The 18,826-nt window shown below is 41.0% G+C and overlaps 1 long non-coding RNA gene and 1 gene segment (V, D, J or C); one reads left to right on the forward strand and one right to left on the reverse strand.

Annotated features, from left to right (window-relative positions):
* Window positions 1-7,512, forward strand: part of LOC108393916 (uncharacterized) — a 54,135-nt gene extending 46,623 nt beyond the window's left edge. For 2 of the 9 annotated variants that reach the window (XR_005061121.2, XR_005061119.2), the window contains 5 exons: window positions 535-973; window positions 1,341-1,448; window positions 2,206-2,270; window positions 2,639-5,456; window positions 6,801-7,512. This is a non-coding gene — a long non-coding RNA (uncharacterized lncRNA). Of the gene's footprint in view, window positions 1-534; window positions 974-1,340; window positions 1,449-2,205; window positions 2,271-2,638; window positions 5,826-6,800 lie in introns of all 9 variants that reach the window. The other 7 variants (XR_005061124.2, XR_005061122.2, XR_005061123.2 and 4 more) reach the window with 7 other exon arrangements.
* Window positions 1-18,826, reverse strand: part of LOC108407831 (T-cell receptor alpha chain constant-like) — a 660,854-nt gene that overhangs the window by 605,081 nt on the left and 36,947 nt on the right. The window contains 1 exon segment of the C gene segment in view: window positions 2,774-2,789. Coding sequence covers window positions 2,774-2,789 — 16 coding nt within the window.

An 18,826-nucleotide genomic window follows, 5' to 3' on the forward strand; every position in this document is an offset into this window, starting at 1 on the left:
ATTGAATTCTCACTGAATACTTTTGTGATCAGAGATTATATTCGGAATGACTTAAAGCCCTTGAAATTAATTAAGACTTGCTTTAAACCAGAATATAGTGAACTTGGATAAACAATCCACATGCATTTGAAAAGAATATGCAGACTGATGTTTGTGGGTAATGTGTTCAATAGATGAAATTTGGTTACAGAATTTTACTTCTGTTTGTCATATTTCTTTTAGTTTCTACTGAAACATATCTCAATATGTTTCTACAGTGATTAATGCTTGCCACTGTGGCTGTATATTTGATTATTAATTTTTTAAATTAATAAACTCCAATAGTTTAATTTCACTCAATAGTTCTACTTGTTTGAGTTTGATATATCTTGAAGCTATGCTACTGAGGCATATGAAAGCAGAATTGTTCTCTCTTCTGGTAGATTCTCTGCTTAATCATTTTCAAGTATTGCTCTGAATCTCTAGTGATAATTCCTGGTTTAATGTCTCTTTTATCTGATATCGTTAACAGTTACTCTATTTTCTTTTTGTTAGGGACTCCAGCTGTCTAGTTATGCATATGCAAAAGATGAAGTTGAATCTCTACCGCCAAAATTCACCTGAAATGGATCAATGACCTCAATGTACAAACTGAAAAGATAAAACTCTCAGAAGAAAACATAGATGTAAATTTTCATGACCTTGGATTAGACAATGATTTTTAAAGTATGACCTCAAAACACAAAGCAGTTGAAGAAAAAATAAATTAAACTTTTTCAAAATTAAAAATATTCTTGCTTCAAAAGATGCTATAGAGACAGTGAAAAATACAAACCACAGAAGGAAACAACTATTTGCAAATCATATGTCTGTTAAGGGTCGTGTATCCAGAATATAAAGATCCCTTGCACTCAATAATAAAAAGAAAATAACTTCAGGGAAATTTTAATTTTAACAAAGACTCAACTACGCTGCTGGTGATAGGGGGATGAAGGTAAGAGGAAATGTTTCTTTTCAGTAGATGTACTTTTGTATAATTTTAGTTTATAACATGTATCTTTATTACCTATTTAAAAACCCAAGAATAATTTCAATTAAATTATGTTCACTAGCTATCCTTCACAAATGTTAATTCCTTTTTGCTTGATAGAGAAGTTGGTGAGCTTTTCTTCTCTAATGAGAATAGTTTGTTTAAAATAGTTATTTTTCTCCTTTCCTGAAGGAACATTTGTCTCTGAGTTCCCTATTTCCTTTTATTATAAATTGATGAACTAGTAAATAAAAGGTTTCTCTGAGTTCAGTGAGCCACTCTAGCAAGTAACTGAACCCAAGAGGGGATAATGGGAACCTCTGACTTACAGCCAATGGGTCACAAGTACGTGGGACAGCGTGGAGCGGAGCTGGCTCCTGAAGTCCAAGGAGCAGGCCCTTGGAACCTGTGATCTGTAGCTAGGTGGTCAGAAGCACAGGTAAGAACCTGTACTTTCCACTGGTGTTTGGAGTGGGGAAGGGGCAGACTTGTGGTATTGAACCCTCAATCTAGGGGAGCCAATGCTCACTCCAGTAAGTAATGTGGGAACTGAGTTGGTGGAGAACAGCCAGCTGATGTCTGAGAATTCTATACCTCAAGCCATCTCAAAAGCTAATTCTATTGGCTTTTCTTAACTATGAATCATATTTTATTTTCCTATTGATGTTTGGTTGGGAAATGAAAATGAGTAACTAATGTTTCTTCTTTATTGGAGAAATTTAAACAAAAAAATGGTTCCATTTGTGCATTTTAATTTGTCTATTGAAGAAGAAACATTTTCCTCTTTGTCATACTAAATGCTTATGAATAAATTAATCACTCAAAATTTGTTGAGCATTTACTACATTCCTGTGTTATGCTGGGTCTGATGTGGGGGAACAACTGAGGAAGGGTGGTAGACCATTGTACAGGTGGGTACACTGATAGGAGAAGGTGTCATGTTGGTAACACAGAGTCCCCCAGGCAAGGCTGAAAATCAACCAGAATAGAGCACAGGGTGAGGAAGTGGGTGTTGGCCTAAGGATTCAGGTAATTTTTAGTGACATTTCCTCAAAAAGTTGGGAAAAAATATTGCCAGTGACCCTTCCATGTAAGTGTCAACATTAGCAGTGCAAGGTGTACAGTCCTGATACCCACCAACAAGCCAGATAAAAGCCTTGTCTCTTAACCTTTTTCTTTCTTTCATTTCTTTCTAGTGACAAGCTTCAGTGGAAGAAAGAGAGGTTACTATTAATTTTCAGACAGGAGTACAGGCACAGAGGTACATCACATATCTAGCTCATTCTTGTAGTAACTTGCTCTGGTTTTTGAAATTGAAATTTATGGGATTCTCTTTAAAATTTATGTTACCTGCCATGCAATTTCACAATTACCTCCTGTAAATTATAGAGTGATCAAGAAATTAATGTTATATTAGAAATAATCTTAAGAGCCTGGCTGAGTCTTAAGAGGAGCCCTGGTTCTGGAAGGGCCTCGGGCCCAGCGTCAGCTTTGAGCAGAGCCTCCGGGGCCTGGGTGAAGTCGGTGCCCGTGGACCGGCTGGGAGGCTGCGGTGTGCGGTTTGCTTGGCTGCCTTTCTCGTGAGCATGGTGGCTACTTTGTCACGGCCTTTCCCTCCTCCACCTTCAGTGACATCCTCCAGAAGACGGGCCCTTCCCCAGGCTTCTGCCTGCACCTGTGTGAGGGAGCTCAGCCTCTGAGGGCCTGCGTGAGGGCAGCACCCTGCTCCCCTGGGACGATCAAAGACTGAGGACTGCGCTCCACCCCTTGGTTCTCACACCTGGTGAGAAAGATGACTGGAGACATAGAAGCTCTCATGGGCCCAGAGTCTCACAAAGGAAGGGTGATTTTCTCCCCTCCTACCTTCCTCCAAACATAAACATCATCATTTAATCACAGAACATTTCCCACACTTTCTTAAGTCTGGTTCTCAAAAGGGCCTTCCCAGGACAGAAGTTGACCCCATTCCTGCCCCCGGGGTGCTGCCACCTTGCAAGCCTCTCCTGGACTGAGCCCTGTTCTCACAGGCCAGCTGCCAGGGCTGAGTGCCCAAGGGCACGCTCAGGAGGGTCTGCATCCCTCTGCTCCCAGCAAACCCAGAGGTCCAGGGATGCCTCTGAATGAGCTTCCTCAGCGGGAGGCACTTTGAGCCCAGAGGGGGGCCTGTTGTGGTGGTTTCCAGAACAACACACGTTTGGGGGACAACCTATCAGGCAGACAAGACCTTCACTGTTTACACCCAATTGTGTGCATCTCTTTAGAATACTTTTAAACAGTGCTCCCCTGTGGCCAGGCTGAGAAAGGTTGAGTAAAACGTGGATTTGGGCTTTTCTTGACTAAGCTTACATCCAAGACATATCTTTTTTTGCTATAATGAAAAGCCTGTCAATATACTCTAATAAAATACATGTCTCTACCAATATATTTCTTACAGTGAGAATTACCTCAACATTAAAGGAAAAAACAAGGGAAAATGTATGTACACCTGTATGTGAATATAACTATCTATATCCATCTATGCATATATGAAAAAAGAATACTATTTCAATGCTATAACATTGCATTTATTTCATTAGTGAAATAGTATCTCATGAGTCTAACATGGCATTGGCTTGTTTAGATCCCCTTCAGTGCTCCTCAATGCCTTGAAGGGAAAGTTTAGCATTTTTCAAAGGCTTATTAAGATTTTTACTATGTGGTTTATGCTCATTGCTTTAGGTTTATATTTACTATTACCCATTTTGAGTTGAGCGCTCCAGCCAATCTGCACCACTTGAATGTCATTCTCCTAAATGAAACTTCTCTGTATACCTTTGCACATATTCCGTTTCTCCTTTTCTATAATACTATTTCCCTGACTCCATTTCTGACTTGCTTTTATAAATCTTAACTAAGATATCATCCCTCTTAGACTGTCTCCCTTGTATTCAGCTTCCGATGTAGATGCCTCTGTTAGGAGGTCATATTTTACTTTTGTCCTGGGATGGCTTGGATCACACTATTTGGTAATATAGCCCACAACACTACATGCTCCTGAAGGGAGACCTGATGTTGACTTCTTTCTCATTGCACTGGACACTAAGACACACTTTAGGTGTCAAAGAATGAAGTATTAGAGTAATCTCAAGTCAATACAGGACATATTTGGGAACTGCATAAAGATTGTCAAAGCTCATTTGTAAAATTGAGATTATGTCTACTTTGCAATATTGGTTTGAATTTTATATATATATAATTTTATTTATCCCACAACCTTGGCTTTCAGTCCTGAAATTTACTGTGATCTCTATTGCCTTGCATATGGTGTTCCAACTTCTAAAGTTTACTTTCCAAACCTTTTCTTTCAAACTGGTAAATCCTTACAACCAGGTCTTAGCTTAGGCTTCAGACTTTGGGGTTTCCTGACTCACTGTCATAGCTGGGGGATGGTTGTATGCCTTCATGTCACCCCCTGCTTTCCTAGGCTTAGTCCTTGTCTCGGTTTTCTCACCCTGGTCAGTTACCTATATAAAAAACTACATGAAAATGCATGAGAAAATAGGCTACATATTTTCTTGTACCTCTTTTTTTCAGCCATGTAACTGTATGTAGAATGTTCTAGGCACTCAGTGAATAACTCTCATATGACTGAGTGACTAAAACCTGAGGACAGTGTTATGTAAAAATTACTGGTCTTGCATTATGCATGAAATCTTGAGAGATGTTGAGAAGTTGATCACCTGTTCAAGAAGGCAGCACACTCATGGCTCGGGCAGCTGTAGAAAGTAGCTCTTCACCAATGCTGCTTCACAACATACTGACAAGAAAAGGGCACAGATTGCTACTTGTAGGGGTGGTGGAAATGGGGGGTGATGCAGTATGAAGAGCTTGGACAACAATAACAAGGATGAGACTGCATGTAGCTTTCCTTTTCGTGGCATGACCTTTTGTGTAGCCTTAGAAATGTAGAGAAAGCATCCATATATTCTTATATTATAGTCTCCCTTCCTACAGGGCCATGAAATGGGGAAACTATTTTGGCAATTAGAGTGAGCAATATCCATTATAGTGGGACTATATACCTGGCTTTGAATAATTTATAAATCATGTGAAATATATCTGAAGATAAGAAAGGCTATTTGATTTATTGACTTGTGGTGTTAGAAACAGGTTTTGTTAAGAACAGGGGATGTACAATAACTACACTGATTACTCATCCGTGTCTCACATTTTTTGACATTGAAATGAAGCGATTCATCAAGGCTGCATTCTCAACTCCCATAGAGGACAGCAACAGCTCTCAGCTGCCTCTGCCTTTTGCCGGGTGGAGTGGCTGCAGCTCTGAATTTGGAAATAGGCTCTGGATGCCCGTGAGCCAGGAGTGTCTACAGAGCAGTTACATGTCTGAGCCTTGGGAATGAAAGCCTCATTTGTGCACAGAACCAACCTATCCTTGCATGGAAAGGAGGTATAGATTATTCCATCCTTTTCATTCTCACTAACATGCATTACAAAAAAGACCTCAGAACTTTCCTGCCTATGTAAATGGAAACCATGAACAGATGTGGAGGAAATACTTCACCTGAGATTGGTGCCCTCTTACTTCTCCATGTGGAGGAATGAGGCATCTAATATACATTGGGTTAGCCTCACATCCGTGTTCAGAAAGAGAATCAAAATCAACAGAACTGATCAATCTGTAGATTTTACCCTGTAGTTACACCATCTCCGTGAGGATCCCTGGATGCACCAAGCTATACAAGTCTATGGATCAGTCCTGTTCTGTTCAAAAACATCTTCACCACACCCTGAAGTCCCCATCCAGACAATGCCCCAAGTGAGTTTCCAGAGGCTTTTCCATGTATCTAGAAAGGTATACTGAATGTCTGCACTCTCCAACTATAAGGATCTTCAGCTTCAGAAGATTAGCCCTTGAGGGGCAACTTCCAACCAGTTTTCTATAAGCACAATACCTATAAATAAAACCATAGTTTCAAACTTTCATGATCTGTGATTAATAATCAGATACTTCCCTGGGTCATTGATGAAGAAATGTCTGCTAAGAATTGTATGACATGGCAGGTTTTCAAAAGTGTGTGTGCTTAGTTAATGGATTCTACTGGGAGGCAGCATTGTGGGAGGCTCCTAGGGTGGGTCTTATAGTCAAGCTGTTGGAACATGAACCCTATTCTCTACTGTCACTAAATGATAAACTTGAAGGTTTAGCCTTTTGGGCACTTGAATGCCCAGGGATGTTCCTGACCCATTTGTAAGACTTTCAATATTAATCTTCCATAAAGTTCAGCTTCTTTCCCCTGCTTTAAAACACAGTTTAAAGTGTGGTCCCTACTGCCTTGTATAAATAGAAGCAAGTCTTCATGTTTCCCACTCTGAGACTCTGAAGAAGGGGTGGCTTGGACCCAGCTGCAGGTTTGGGTACAGGCTGCAGGTGCCTGGAGAGCACTGTGCACTTGCTGCGCACAGGTACAAGGCTTTGTCGCCCAGCAGGGAGTCTGAAATGTGCAGCGAGAAGTGTTTGGCACTCTTGTTGAGGAAGACTGTGAATCTTCCATCTTCTTTTTTATCTGAACCTGTAGATATCAGGAGTGCAGGACCTCTCGCAGGGTACATTTTGTACCATTGGAAGTAATCAAACACATTACTATTGTAGTCGCAGCTCAGAATAGCAACTCTTCGTTCTTGGACACTCAGGGATGGAGACGTTTGCTTAACCTGCTGCTGGTCAACATTCTTCTGCTGACTGCTCACCCCTGTTTAGAAAGACATTCACAGATTTAAATTTTATTCTTAGGAGTCCCCACAGAAAACCATCAGGAGCAGAAAGCAAGGAAATGAAACCGTCCAATCATCTCATCTCCCAGCTTTGCAGTGTTCCAAGGAGATTTTCTACCACATTCAAACCTCACCCACGACTCACAGTCTGGCTGAAGCCACAGGATCAACAGTGATGCCCCCAGGAGCTGGTCCATCTCTCCTGTGAGGAAGCAGGAGGCATTTCTCCAGTCCCCACAAACATCAGCCTGTCTTTGCCTCCCTGCACTTCACTCACTTCCTGTCACACAGCCTTCTGTTTCACCTCTTGCCCTGCCCTATTTTTAGCTGGTTAGGCATCTTTATTGGAGGAAACACTGCCCCCTTTAGTCCACATGTGGAAATTTTCTTAAAATGGATTACTGCATTTCTCAAACATCAATTTGCAATAATCTCTTCCCTACAAAAAGTTGTAAGAGATTTTAGGAGAAACAAAGGTTTTCAGAGATCACATTACTCGTTCTATTTTTTTACAAGTTGAAAACGATAACTGAGAATATAGAGTATTATGTAAGATCCAAGGATTGACACTTTGTCAACTGGTATGCTTAGGCAGACACCTTATTTAAAAATATGCATGAGTTGGTCTATTCGTGGAGCAAATAATGGTATGACTTTTTGTTTAATAGAATGGTCACATATTTAGAACACAGGCATTTTGGTAATTCTGCCTTTAATAAAATTTCATTTTAACATGGTCTTCAGTAGTGTCCATAATTGTTCTGGATAAATAAATGCTGTAAACTAATCACTTCAGACACCTCTCAATAACACAAATCAACACAACAAAATTCATCCACAGTATTAAAATCACATCCTGAACTTGATTATTTCTCTTAGAACTGGCATGAGGTGATTTAGTGTATTCTTTAGTCTCAGATGAGAAAAAGTTACATAACCTTGTGAAAACTATAGACGTCATGAGGACATAATCTTTAATGGTACCAGAAGATGTCAAAAAGGTAACATATTTGTTTGCCTTCATTCTTTATCCGTATTTAGTTTATGTCTCAATACTTTAATCCAACGGAAGAGGCAGGAAGAATCTGCTGTGCTTCCACTGTTAAGTCAGTAAGGCAACTAATGATTGAAGCTAAGGATAAATCCCCAAATACAACTTTTTTAAAGATTAGTTTGAACAAAGACACAGAACATATAATAAAATAATTTCTGATGCATATTTTATATGAGAAGTTTGAATTATTATTTGAATAATAATGAAACTAATATTCTGGGAAGTCTCAATATTGAACCCGTAATTAACTGTCCAGTTCAGGACAATCTGATAAGTTGAACATGCTTCATATTATATAGTTTAAATGTAAATAATTCAGACTCTCTAGTGAAGGAATTTTTACTGATTCATTCATGTATTTATTTATATATTCAATCAACATTTATTTAGTTTCCATGAGGTCCCTGGAACTGTGCATGGTTTAGGGTTTATCATGGATTTGGAACAGTCTTTAGTCTTAAACACCTAGTGGTCTCAGTAGAAAGACAAATGCGTAAGTAGATTAACAACATGACATGATATATACGAGTTTCTAATGAGGAAAACATAATGGTGATTCCTGAGTTCTACTGAGGAGGGTAGCAATGCGGAGCCAGAAGACAGAGCTCTCTAGCTTGATTTCAAGAGATTAGGGGAAGATTGACAAATTGACTGAGGAAAAAGGTACCAACAATTTCAAAAGCAAACAGGTAAAAGGCAGCCAGGGGTGCTTAGGAAGCTCACTCTTTGATTAGTTGGAGTGACACATCTATGCATGAGAAGTTTATGAATTGGTCTTACAAGGGGCAAATCCTGAGGAGCTGTGTATGACAGACTAGGAAGGCTGGCATTCCATACACTCTGGGGACCACCAGACTATCATCCACAAACTCTCTTACACACACACACACACACACACACACACACACACACACACACACACACACACATACACACACACCTTAAGTAAACAAAAGCATCCACTACTCCTGTTCTAACTGAAGACAAACCACCAGCCCAGTGTGGAATCCTGGAATTGGATCCTACTATGTGTTTCTGCAGGAATTGGTTTGGGATTGAAGAGGGATTGCAGCAAGCTTTTTTAGCAAGCTATGTGGGTGATGTGGTTTCTGGAGAGCTGACACTTTAGATGGGTAGTGAGTTACCTTTGTAACCCTGTGAGTAAAAACATACAGTGAGGCTGTGTGTGGGCAGCGGTGGAGGCCGGGGGGCAGCATTCCTGCAGTGCCCTGCTCTCCCACAGCTCGCGTCATCCCACCACTCCCAGCACAGTGGCAAGGGGCTCAGTCCTCTTGCCCGGCCGGCCCTTCCTTCAGGGGAAAGGATACCTCCGCCTGGTCCAGATCAGGTGTGAGACCCTGATGCTCTCTGCAGACTGTACCTCAGGGGGAGCTGGAGGCCCCACGGGGAATAGTAGACACAGCAGGAGGGTACAGGGACTCCACAGTCCAAGGACTTGAGAGGAAATTTTGTTTTTAAGAAAAAACTTAATTCTTCAATTTGGAGCATCCAAAGCCTCAGGTCTGGGCCAAGGGCCTGAGCAATGCCTTGTAGCTTCAGTCCTGTGTCACCCAGTGAACTTCCACCATGTATCAACCGCAGTGGCTGTTTATGTCCCATTGGGCTCCTCGGACTTAGGAGAGCAGAGAAGCCTTTTCCTGTTTCCCTGAGTGTCACTTTTTCCTCTGGCACCAGTGCTGATCTTCTGCTTGGGAATGCTGGACGTTTCCATCTGTGTGTTTAATTACCTTGCTCCAACTCTATTCCTGCTGTATAGTATGTTTCTTAATATGAATTGCTGCCTCCTACCAAGTTAAACTACCAGTAACCTTGCATTTCTCTTTTTCAAAGTAGTGCGATATTTTGTGGGAAAAATGCATTTAAAAGAAGCAAACAAAATAAACAAGAAACCAAAATATCCTCATTTAGATCAAAACAAAGTAGCATTAATCTGATACTCTGTTAATGCAGTGTGGGAGGCCCAGAGAACAGGTGAGAAGTTTCTCAGGGAACCTGTTGCCCTCTGGTGATCACCATGGTTGCTGTGCAGCCTCAGCAATGATGAGCCACTGTTCCACTTCTCCGTGAGACCTACCATCTTGGCCTGGACAGTGTCCCATTTCCTTGAGAATTCTGACAATGCATTTCTATTTCCTGATAGAGATTAGGCCAGCTGCCAGTGTATTGAGGTTGATACTGTCAGGCAGCTACATCTGGGAAGGTCTCACCCTGCACACTAGGTGGCACATCAACCTGGATACAGGAAGGTTCTTAACCCTGATCAAGAAAGAATTCACAATCAGTGTGGAGAAGTGTAGGTAAGAAAGCAATTCATTAAAATGAGAGTAATAGGGAATGACAGCTGCCGTGTAGGGAGTAGAGAGCAAGGAAGACAGAGGGAAGAAAGGGAACTTCACTGAACTCCTGCTCTGCACAGGGCAAATCTCATGCCAGCTCCTGAAGTCAGGGTCACCTGGCATCTGGTGTCCTCAAGGATCTGCATGGTTTAGGAACTATGTCCCTACCACCCAGATATGGAGGAATGTCAGAGCACTGGAAGGAGTGAGATTATGTTCTGAGAACTTCCCCAAAACAAAGAAAGGAGATTTTGGGGCAGGCTCCTAAAGAGCGTGATCATACAGCTGCATTCCTGTCCCGGTCACCTGGGCGATAGGCACTGGCAAGCCCAAGCAGACATCTTAGTGGTCCTTCCCTACTTGTCTGAAGTAGGACAGAGAGAGTGAAGACTTGTGCTTAAGTCTAGAAAATAGAATGAAATAGCAAAGTAACCGAGATGCTTACCACTCAGAAAGGGGCTCTTATTAATCTCCCAACAGGTTTGGAAGAGCTTGGAGACAAAACATAATTTGAGCAGCAAGATGGCTTTATTTAAGGCAAAGTACACACTCAGAGAAGAGAGAGTATGGGCAGCCTCAGAGAGGAGGCTCGCTTAAAGGCTTAGGACTTGTGTCTTTTAAGGATTTCAATGGGGTAAACAGCCAAGGGACCATATGCTTGACATGTGGCCTTATGATGTGTATCTCTGGTGAGAGACATTATGTCACATTCCATAGTTAGTCCTCTAGATATTCTGTATTATAAACTTAACACAAGGAATTTATTGACCCTGTTTTTCTCCAAGATAATGGTTTCCCTCAAGTAGTGGGGAATATCATTTAGGACTGCTTGCTCTGCCTTTTGATAGGGTCAATTTTTGGCCAATTGCCAAAAAATATGTTAAGAATATTACCGCCTAACTCTCTGGTATTTAAAATGGTAACTTGGGTTCCCTCTTGTTCTTGCTATACGATTTATATCTCAGCATTTTTAATCATAGGCAGGAAAAATAAATCATGATGCTTGTCCAATATCTGTGCTCTACACAACAGGACATAACAGGATAGATAAATGTGGCACAAATTTCTGGTTCAGCAACATAAGACATTTTATTATATATTGAAACAATTGAGGATATATTACAGAACAGAATGTAACACATACATTTTATTGATAGGTTTAAGTGCAAGGTTGTGACACAACTCCAGGGCTGCATACATTGTCCCAGGGGGGAGACTGGGGAATCAGAAAGAGTCTGGCTCAGTTACCTACTGGGGTCAGGAGAAGAATGGCCCAGTTTCCACCATTTTCTAATATGCATTTTGTGTAAGTGAGGGCAAGGCATTATGTGCCTCCAGGCTCCAGGCCAGTGAGTGGTGACCAAGAGGAAGTGTGTTGAGAGGCCCCCACTGGAAGGCTGTGGGTGGAGGTGGGACTTACCACACAGTAGGCCAGGGGCCTCTGTGTCTCTGGAGTGTCTGCGGCCTCCAATGTGCTTCCCCAGAATTCAAGTTCTCAAAAGAATTCCTTGATGGGAATTTTTTCTGACTCTTACACTCTCATCAAAAACTGAATATAACATCTGCCATTTTATGCCTTCTACAGTATTAAATCTAAATTCTTGAAATGTTGTATATTATAGTTATTTATTACAATGATGGTAGCCAAATAACATCTACCTCCCATAACAGATGCTGCTAATTATTACGTGCAGTGCCAAGCAATAGACCCTTTACCCTTTTTGATTTATAGTATCCTTCTGAAAAATTTGAATAAAATGTAGAATTAAAAAAATGCATACACTGTGGTCCATGCTTGTAAAATCCCAACAATTCAGGGAGAGCTAATCTGAGTGTTGTCTACAAACGTAAATTAGGGTATGAACCACTCCATTTAGAGACTGATTTGGGAAATGGATAAGGAATCATAAAGTGAGGGAAGATTTTGGAAAGCAACTCAGTGACTAGAAACACTAGGTTTTGGTGGGGTCACTAAGGAGTGTTAACAGGTCACAGACCATGAGGGGTGAGTAAACAGCAGGAGCAGCTGACAGGAGGCAGCAGACGAAGGGTCAGGGATTGAAGGACTAAAGACAGAACATCAACATGGCCCAGTACCACTACATCTGGCCCTAAGTTCATATCTTTGATCAAGGACAGTAAGTCAAGACAAGTGAAGAAAGTCTGCAAGATGAGCTCTTCTGCCATGACTGAATATGGTTTGTTTCTTTCTGAAGCTACACGGGGGTTGAGGGGCCCCATGCATGGTGTGGCTGCAGCCTGAGGACAGAGAGACCAGGACAGGTCCTGTGGCTTAGGGGAGTGATGGCAGGGCTATATGGGATGGGGTGCTGATCTGTGTGTCTCTCATCTCTCTGTCTATCCAACTACATGTCTATCTCTATATTTATAATATAAGCTTATAAGAAAGCATTGTTCTGATTCCTCCCAGTGTGACCATTTTGCTGTTCCATTACTCATGGTACTGCCTTAATTTGCCACAAGGAACCTAACAAATGACATAATTTATTTCTTTAAAAAGCTGAATGAGTAGCAAAAGGAAAAGTTCCTCAGGACAATAAGGATACAGGATTTGCATACATCAGTCTTCAGAAGGCATGCAATTCTCCTGGGCTGCTGGAAGGAGAGGAGAATTGGATCTTGATAAATAGTCCTTGGGTGTTCCACAGTCTGTCTTGGGACTTATATCCCAGAATTCATTCCTCTCTTCTCCCCATGGAGGAGACAGGTACTCCTTCACCAAAGGAGACCACTAGGATCCCCTGTGAGTGACTCTTTCTGATCATAGGCAGGCTTTCTGATTGACACTGCATAGTTTACCCCAAGTCTTGATGGGGCTTCTCTTGATCTGAACATCTATGAAGAAGCAAGCAGGAAACAAATAAACAAATAAACAGAAGCAAATAAAGTGTGTCTTCCTCACAGTTAACATACAGTTAGGCACCACTAACAGGAAGACACACATGCTAGAGAAGTGAGTCTGACATCCCAGGAAGCATTGGTTAACTCCTCTACTGGTACATTTAGCTGAGATTCTGTGCTGTATGCAAGGGGCTCTCTTGCTCATTGTTAATCACATTCTCTGGCTCAGCTTTCTGGGATATTTTTCTTCCATCATCTTCTCTGGCCACATGTTAAGGGCTATGCCTTTTCTGGGAGATGAGGAGTTTTCTCAGGGGATTCTCTGCCTGTGTTTGTTAACAGACAATGAATTATTTTGCAACTTTAATGAGCACAGTTTAAGTCAAAGCAGCTTCTGGTTATACAGCTCTTTGAATAAATTAGTTGCCTTCTTATCTCTTTGATTCCAGTAAGGGTCATATACTTATGTATTTATAAAATGTTTTTATAAAATTTATGTATACATAATACACATACATTGGTAAAACACATTTTTTTATGTGTAAAAAATGTTAAAATCAGCTTGATAGTGGAAGAGAAAATGAGAGGTTTTTAGTGCTATTTCAGATCTGGAATTTAACAATTCTAGATGAGAATTAGAAAACTACTCCTCATTTTCCTGAAAGAAATGTGTTTGTTCAATCTACCTCTTTAGGAACTTGTGACTTATGTTAACCCAAGATATAAACACAATACCTGAGACTCCCAGGGAAGAGTGCTGGTTTATACACTGTGCTCAATATGGGACATTTTTATAGAAGGCAGTGTGGCTCTGGGAGGAAGGGGTGATCCCCACCCAGGGCAATTTCCCTATAAATTTGAAAAAAAAACTGAAGGAAGACAAGGGGATGGGCAGGTTGGGGGATATGAGTCTTATTGCTCATGTCTCAATCTCTTTGTGCTTTCTGCCCCCTCCCGCTGGGCTCCACTAGCCAGCCCCACTCCGTCTTTCTCTGCTACCCTGGCACATGGTCTTCCCCCAAACCCATTCTGGGAAGAACTCCATGGATGGGTCCTTGGTTACTAGTGGGCACCAGACCAATTACTTCCAGGAATGGAGAAGAGGAGAGAATGGCCATTTCCTCTCCACCCCTTGGCCTGGCTGAGGTCCTCCCATGGTCCATTAATAGGTAAATAGGTCCTTATCCACACACCACTATGAAAACCAGTTTTCTGGGTGAAAATTTCCATTTAACCCACAGCAAGTTTACATTAGGGAGTCTCGTCTGTGCTACCACACAGCCCGCCTTCTTCCTGTCTGTGGGCTGTGGGATTTCCTAAGCCTCTGAGCAGGTGGCTGTCTTCATGGAGCTCTAAGGTTTTTGTTAAGCTTCCACTGTTGTTTCTAGGACTGTGGGAACTCATTGAGTAACTGGAGAGCACAGATGTACCTCCCTGAGTCTTCAAGTTGTAAGGAGGAGATGGTGAGGCTGATGGAGTTTTTTGCCTTTTGAAAGTTCACAGAGTAGCGACCCTGCTTTGCATTAGATTCATCATGATTCTGTGAAATAAGGAGAACCTTCTCTCCACTGGAAGGCTGCTTGTACCAGTACAAAGTATAAGAATAGGTACGCCAGTTGGTTTCATACGTGCAGGGCAGGGTCACAGCTTCCCCTTCCTGCGCTGTTATTGTATCCTGAGCTTGGATCACTTTGGCAGCCATGCTGGATCCTGTGAAAAAAGACAAAGTTGGTTCTCTGACATGTCACAGAGGGGTCACGAGGACTACATTAATTTGCTACACAAGGACTAAGAAAACAATCACATAGTGTTTCACTTCCCCACCTCTCTTCCCTTTTAGTACCCCCACCAAATTCAGTAAGAACTTGAATAGTTCTGTCCTTGAGACCTAGGAGGAGGCTGGGGTGTCATGTTGAGGACACACTTACTGAAGGCAAAGGAGGCTACAAATGTCCACAGCAGGCCAGGGCAGAGCATGATCAAAGTTCTTCTCCTGGTTGAAATTTCTCTTCTTCTCACTCCAGCCCAGAGGCCAGCCTTTCTCTGATGCCTGAGTGCAGAGTAGCTGGGCTATTTGAAGTTTCTGCCCCAAACAGGAAGTACAGTTCATAAGCTGGATGTTACACTGCCCTGCTCAGAGACTGCAACATATACCCAGTCCATGGCCTGTGTTTGCTGTGTTGTTTTTTTCTGTGGCAATAAATTTGAAAAGTAGCTATTAGATCTAGCAAGGTACTGGAATGAGGTTTATTTTTTCTTTTTGATATTGAATTCTCACTGAATACCATTGTGATCAGAGATTATATTCTGAATGATTTAAAGTTCTTGAAGTCGATTAAGGCTTGCTTTAAGCAAGAATATTGTCAGCTTTGATAAATATTCCATGTGCATTTGAAAAGAATATGTATTCTGTTGTTTGGGGCTAAGTGTAAATTGGGTTCAAGATAATTGTATTGGTCATAGTTTATCTACGTTTCTACTGAAAAATGTGCATTAATGCTTGCCACGGTGGTTGTATATTTGTTTACTGATTTTTTTAATCAACATATTCCACTACTTTAAGACTGCTGATTAACTCTACTGATTTATGGTTGATATATTTTGAAGCTACCTTATTTGGTACAGATAAAAATAGGGTTGTTGTATCTTCCTGTCAATTGTGCACTTAATCATTTTGAAGTGTTGCTCTGTATCTGTAGTGGTAATTCCTGGTTTAATGTCTACTTCATCAAATATTAGTATTGCTACTAGGCTTCTTTGGTTAGGGACTCCCACTGACTTGTCATCCATATGCAAAAGAATGAAGTTGTATCTCTATTTCCAAAATTCACTTGAAATGGATCAATGACCTCAATGTACAAACTAAAGTTATTATAAAACTTAAAGAGGAAAGCATAGATGTAATCTTTGTGACCTTGGATTAGGCAATGATTTTTAAAATATGACATCAAAGCACAGGTATGTAAAGAAAAAATAAATTAGACTTCACCAAAATTAGAAGCTCTTCTGCTTCAATAAATACTATCAGAAAAATGAAAGAGACAAACCACATGGGAGAAACTACTTGCAAATAATGTATCTGTTCGGGGTCAAGTAACCAAAATATATAAACAACTCTCAGAACCCAACAGTAAAAAGACAAATAACTCCAGGAAGTATTAATTGTAACAGTGCATTAACTAGGTTTGCTGGAGATAGCAGAGAGGAAGGTGAGAAGAAATCGTATATTCCACTAGATATCCTATTGTATAATTCTTATTTTATACCAGGTGTCTTTATAATTTTATTACCTATTCAAAAATGCAGTTATTATGTCTATGAAAACTATTGTTATTACTCTTAGCTCACCTTTATAAATATTCATTACATTTTTCCCTGATAAAGGAGTTGGTGAGATTTTCTTCTCTAATTGGAATAGTCTGTTTAAAATTGTGTTATTTTCCATTTCTATAGGAACATTTGGGAAAAATGGAAAAAAGTTCACTCTGTTTCTGATGAATATACACACTTATGAGCTATTAAGAGATTGGTCATATTTCTGGGCAGAATCTCAAACTTGAGTAGATAGTGTCCCTTAACCCTGGGTGAACACTGTTATTAAAAAAATTTTCAATTTTTTTTTTTCTGGTGAGCTGACCCTCATCAGAGGAGAGAGGCAGAGTAGAGTTAAATGTTGTTATTACTGTCTGTCCACCTGCTCAAACTTCTGCACAAGAAAGTATCTGGCACATATTAGATCATAAGTATATATATTTGTTGAATATGGAACAGTTAAATATAAAAAGGCTTAGCAGGAATTCCTCTGATTGCTTATTGAATTGCACCTTTCCTAACCAAGCACCCATACTCTGAGGATGGACTGTGCAGAGGAGAATGGATATAGATTTACATGAAAAATGTGTTTTACATGTTAAATTGATATGAATCAAGGCATATGCAGACACACCTGGATGAAAATACTCATAGGAAATTATTGTCCTTGGATACAAGTATAATGAATGATTTAAATTTTTTCCTTATATGTTCTATAATCTCAAAAAAGCCCATAATGAGTATGTGTTGATTTTATAATACTTTTTTTTAATCAAACATGTTTCTTCTAGAGGTCACCAAATGACCACCCAGAAATTTAAGATCTCCTTGGCACATCAAAGGAGCTATAAGATTTCAGTGTAAGAACCTCAAATACCCAGTGAGATTACCTTTACAATTTACACATCCACTTGAAATACCACTACTCCTTCTTCAATACATTGGAGTCAGTACAAATTATTGTAACTCTTCTTGAATGATTTGTAACCAAAGTATTATAACCCCAAAATTGGATCTCTGCATTCATGTCAAGTTGGAAACCAGCAATTAATGCAAGGTATTCTAATCCCAAACCTAGTCCAGGACAAAGAATGTGACTGGGCCTCTGCTGCAGGCTGCAGGTGCCTGGAGGGCTGAGCTGGCTGCATAGAGTTCAAGGCTGGTCTCCTGGCTGGGGACTGTGACAGGCGAGGAAACTTGGTAAATGTTTTGATTCAAAAGCACTGTGAATCTTCCGTCCTGTTTTCCAGTCACACGTGAACAGATCCCCACCAGCAGAGGAGGGTCTCTCCTGCTCCTTCGTGCCCCAGAGAGAGTTCAGAGCCCATCTGCATCACTGCAGTTGTCAGCAGCCATTTCTCTCTGCTGACAACCAGGACTGGAGGCCTCTGCACCACGTCCTTGTTTGGGCCACTTGCCACTGCTGAGACACTGAAGATGAGTTCCTGGGTCATTTTCAGAATTTACATTTCCTTTCTAGAGTATTTACAGGAATCCTGAGGAGAACCAGGTGAACCTCTTTTCCCTCTGCAGACTTGTGATGGACCTTTCCAGAAGCCCCTGGACCTACAGTATCAGCATCTATGACAAGTTGTGGACAGATAAAAATATTAATGAAAAACATCTTTTTTTGCACCTTTCTCAAAACTACACCCAGTGAAGAAAGGTATATGAATAAACATCTTCACAGGTAAAACTCCATGGAGGTAAAGATCCTCTAACACAAGTAAGAATGGTGGCTGATGCAGCCTTTTATGGCTCTGACCGTGGTGATCAGCCATGTCATCTCTAGAAGTACAAAGAAGTAGAAGACCTGAGATAGTGAGTCCTACAAAAGGGCTCCCCTGAACTTATGTATCACAGCTTTCCTGAAATAGTCTTACTGCTTTTTGAGATTCTAAAAATCTAACTTCTCAAATTTATGATAATTTGTATAATTAACATAAAACTACTTGTGGATATGGTAAAAATAATCTACCTTTGAGAACAGCCCTCCCCTCATTCAGCTCTACTCCCAGCTTTAAGCTGCCCCTGAGGTCCTGCAGCACAGAGACCATCTCCTCTCCTCAGGCTCTTGCCCCTCCCGCGACAGGAGATGCTGTTCGTCTTCCAGTGCTGGCTGGGCTCCCTGTGTTGGCAGGTGGGCTTCTCCGCTGTCTTCGTGCAGCTTTGTCTTAGCCTGCCCCTGTGCCTGGATCTCAGGTTTAGGATGGTCTCAGCACTCATGCCTCTCCTCTCATGGCAGCCAAACCCTGTCATGTTTGTCTGTGAGTCTTGGATGAGAGAATTTCCTGCCTCTCTTTCTTTGGTAGCAGAATTATTAATGGTTATAGGATCTTTAGCTCAGAATGGTTTCCTACACCTACCCAGAGGTAGAGAGCTTTTTTCTGCACTCTTCTCCCTTTTGCAGACATCTATCCTGTGCCCTGAGGGTATGGAGTAGGTGACAGAGTTTGTTGT

The sequence above is a fragment of the Manis javanica genome, chromosome 8 (assembly GCF_040802235.1).
Source record: "Manis javanica isolate MJ-LG chromosome 8, MJ_LKY, whole genome shotgun sequence".
Taxonomy (NCBI): Eukaryota; Metazoa; Chordata; class Mammalia; order Pholidota; family Manidae; genus Manis; species Manis javanica.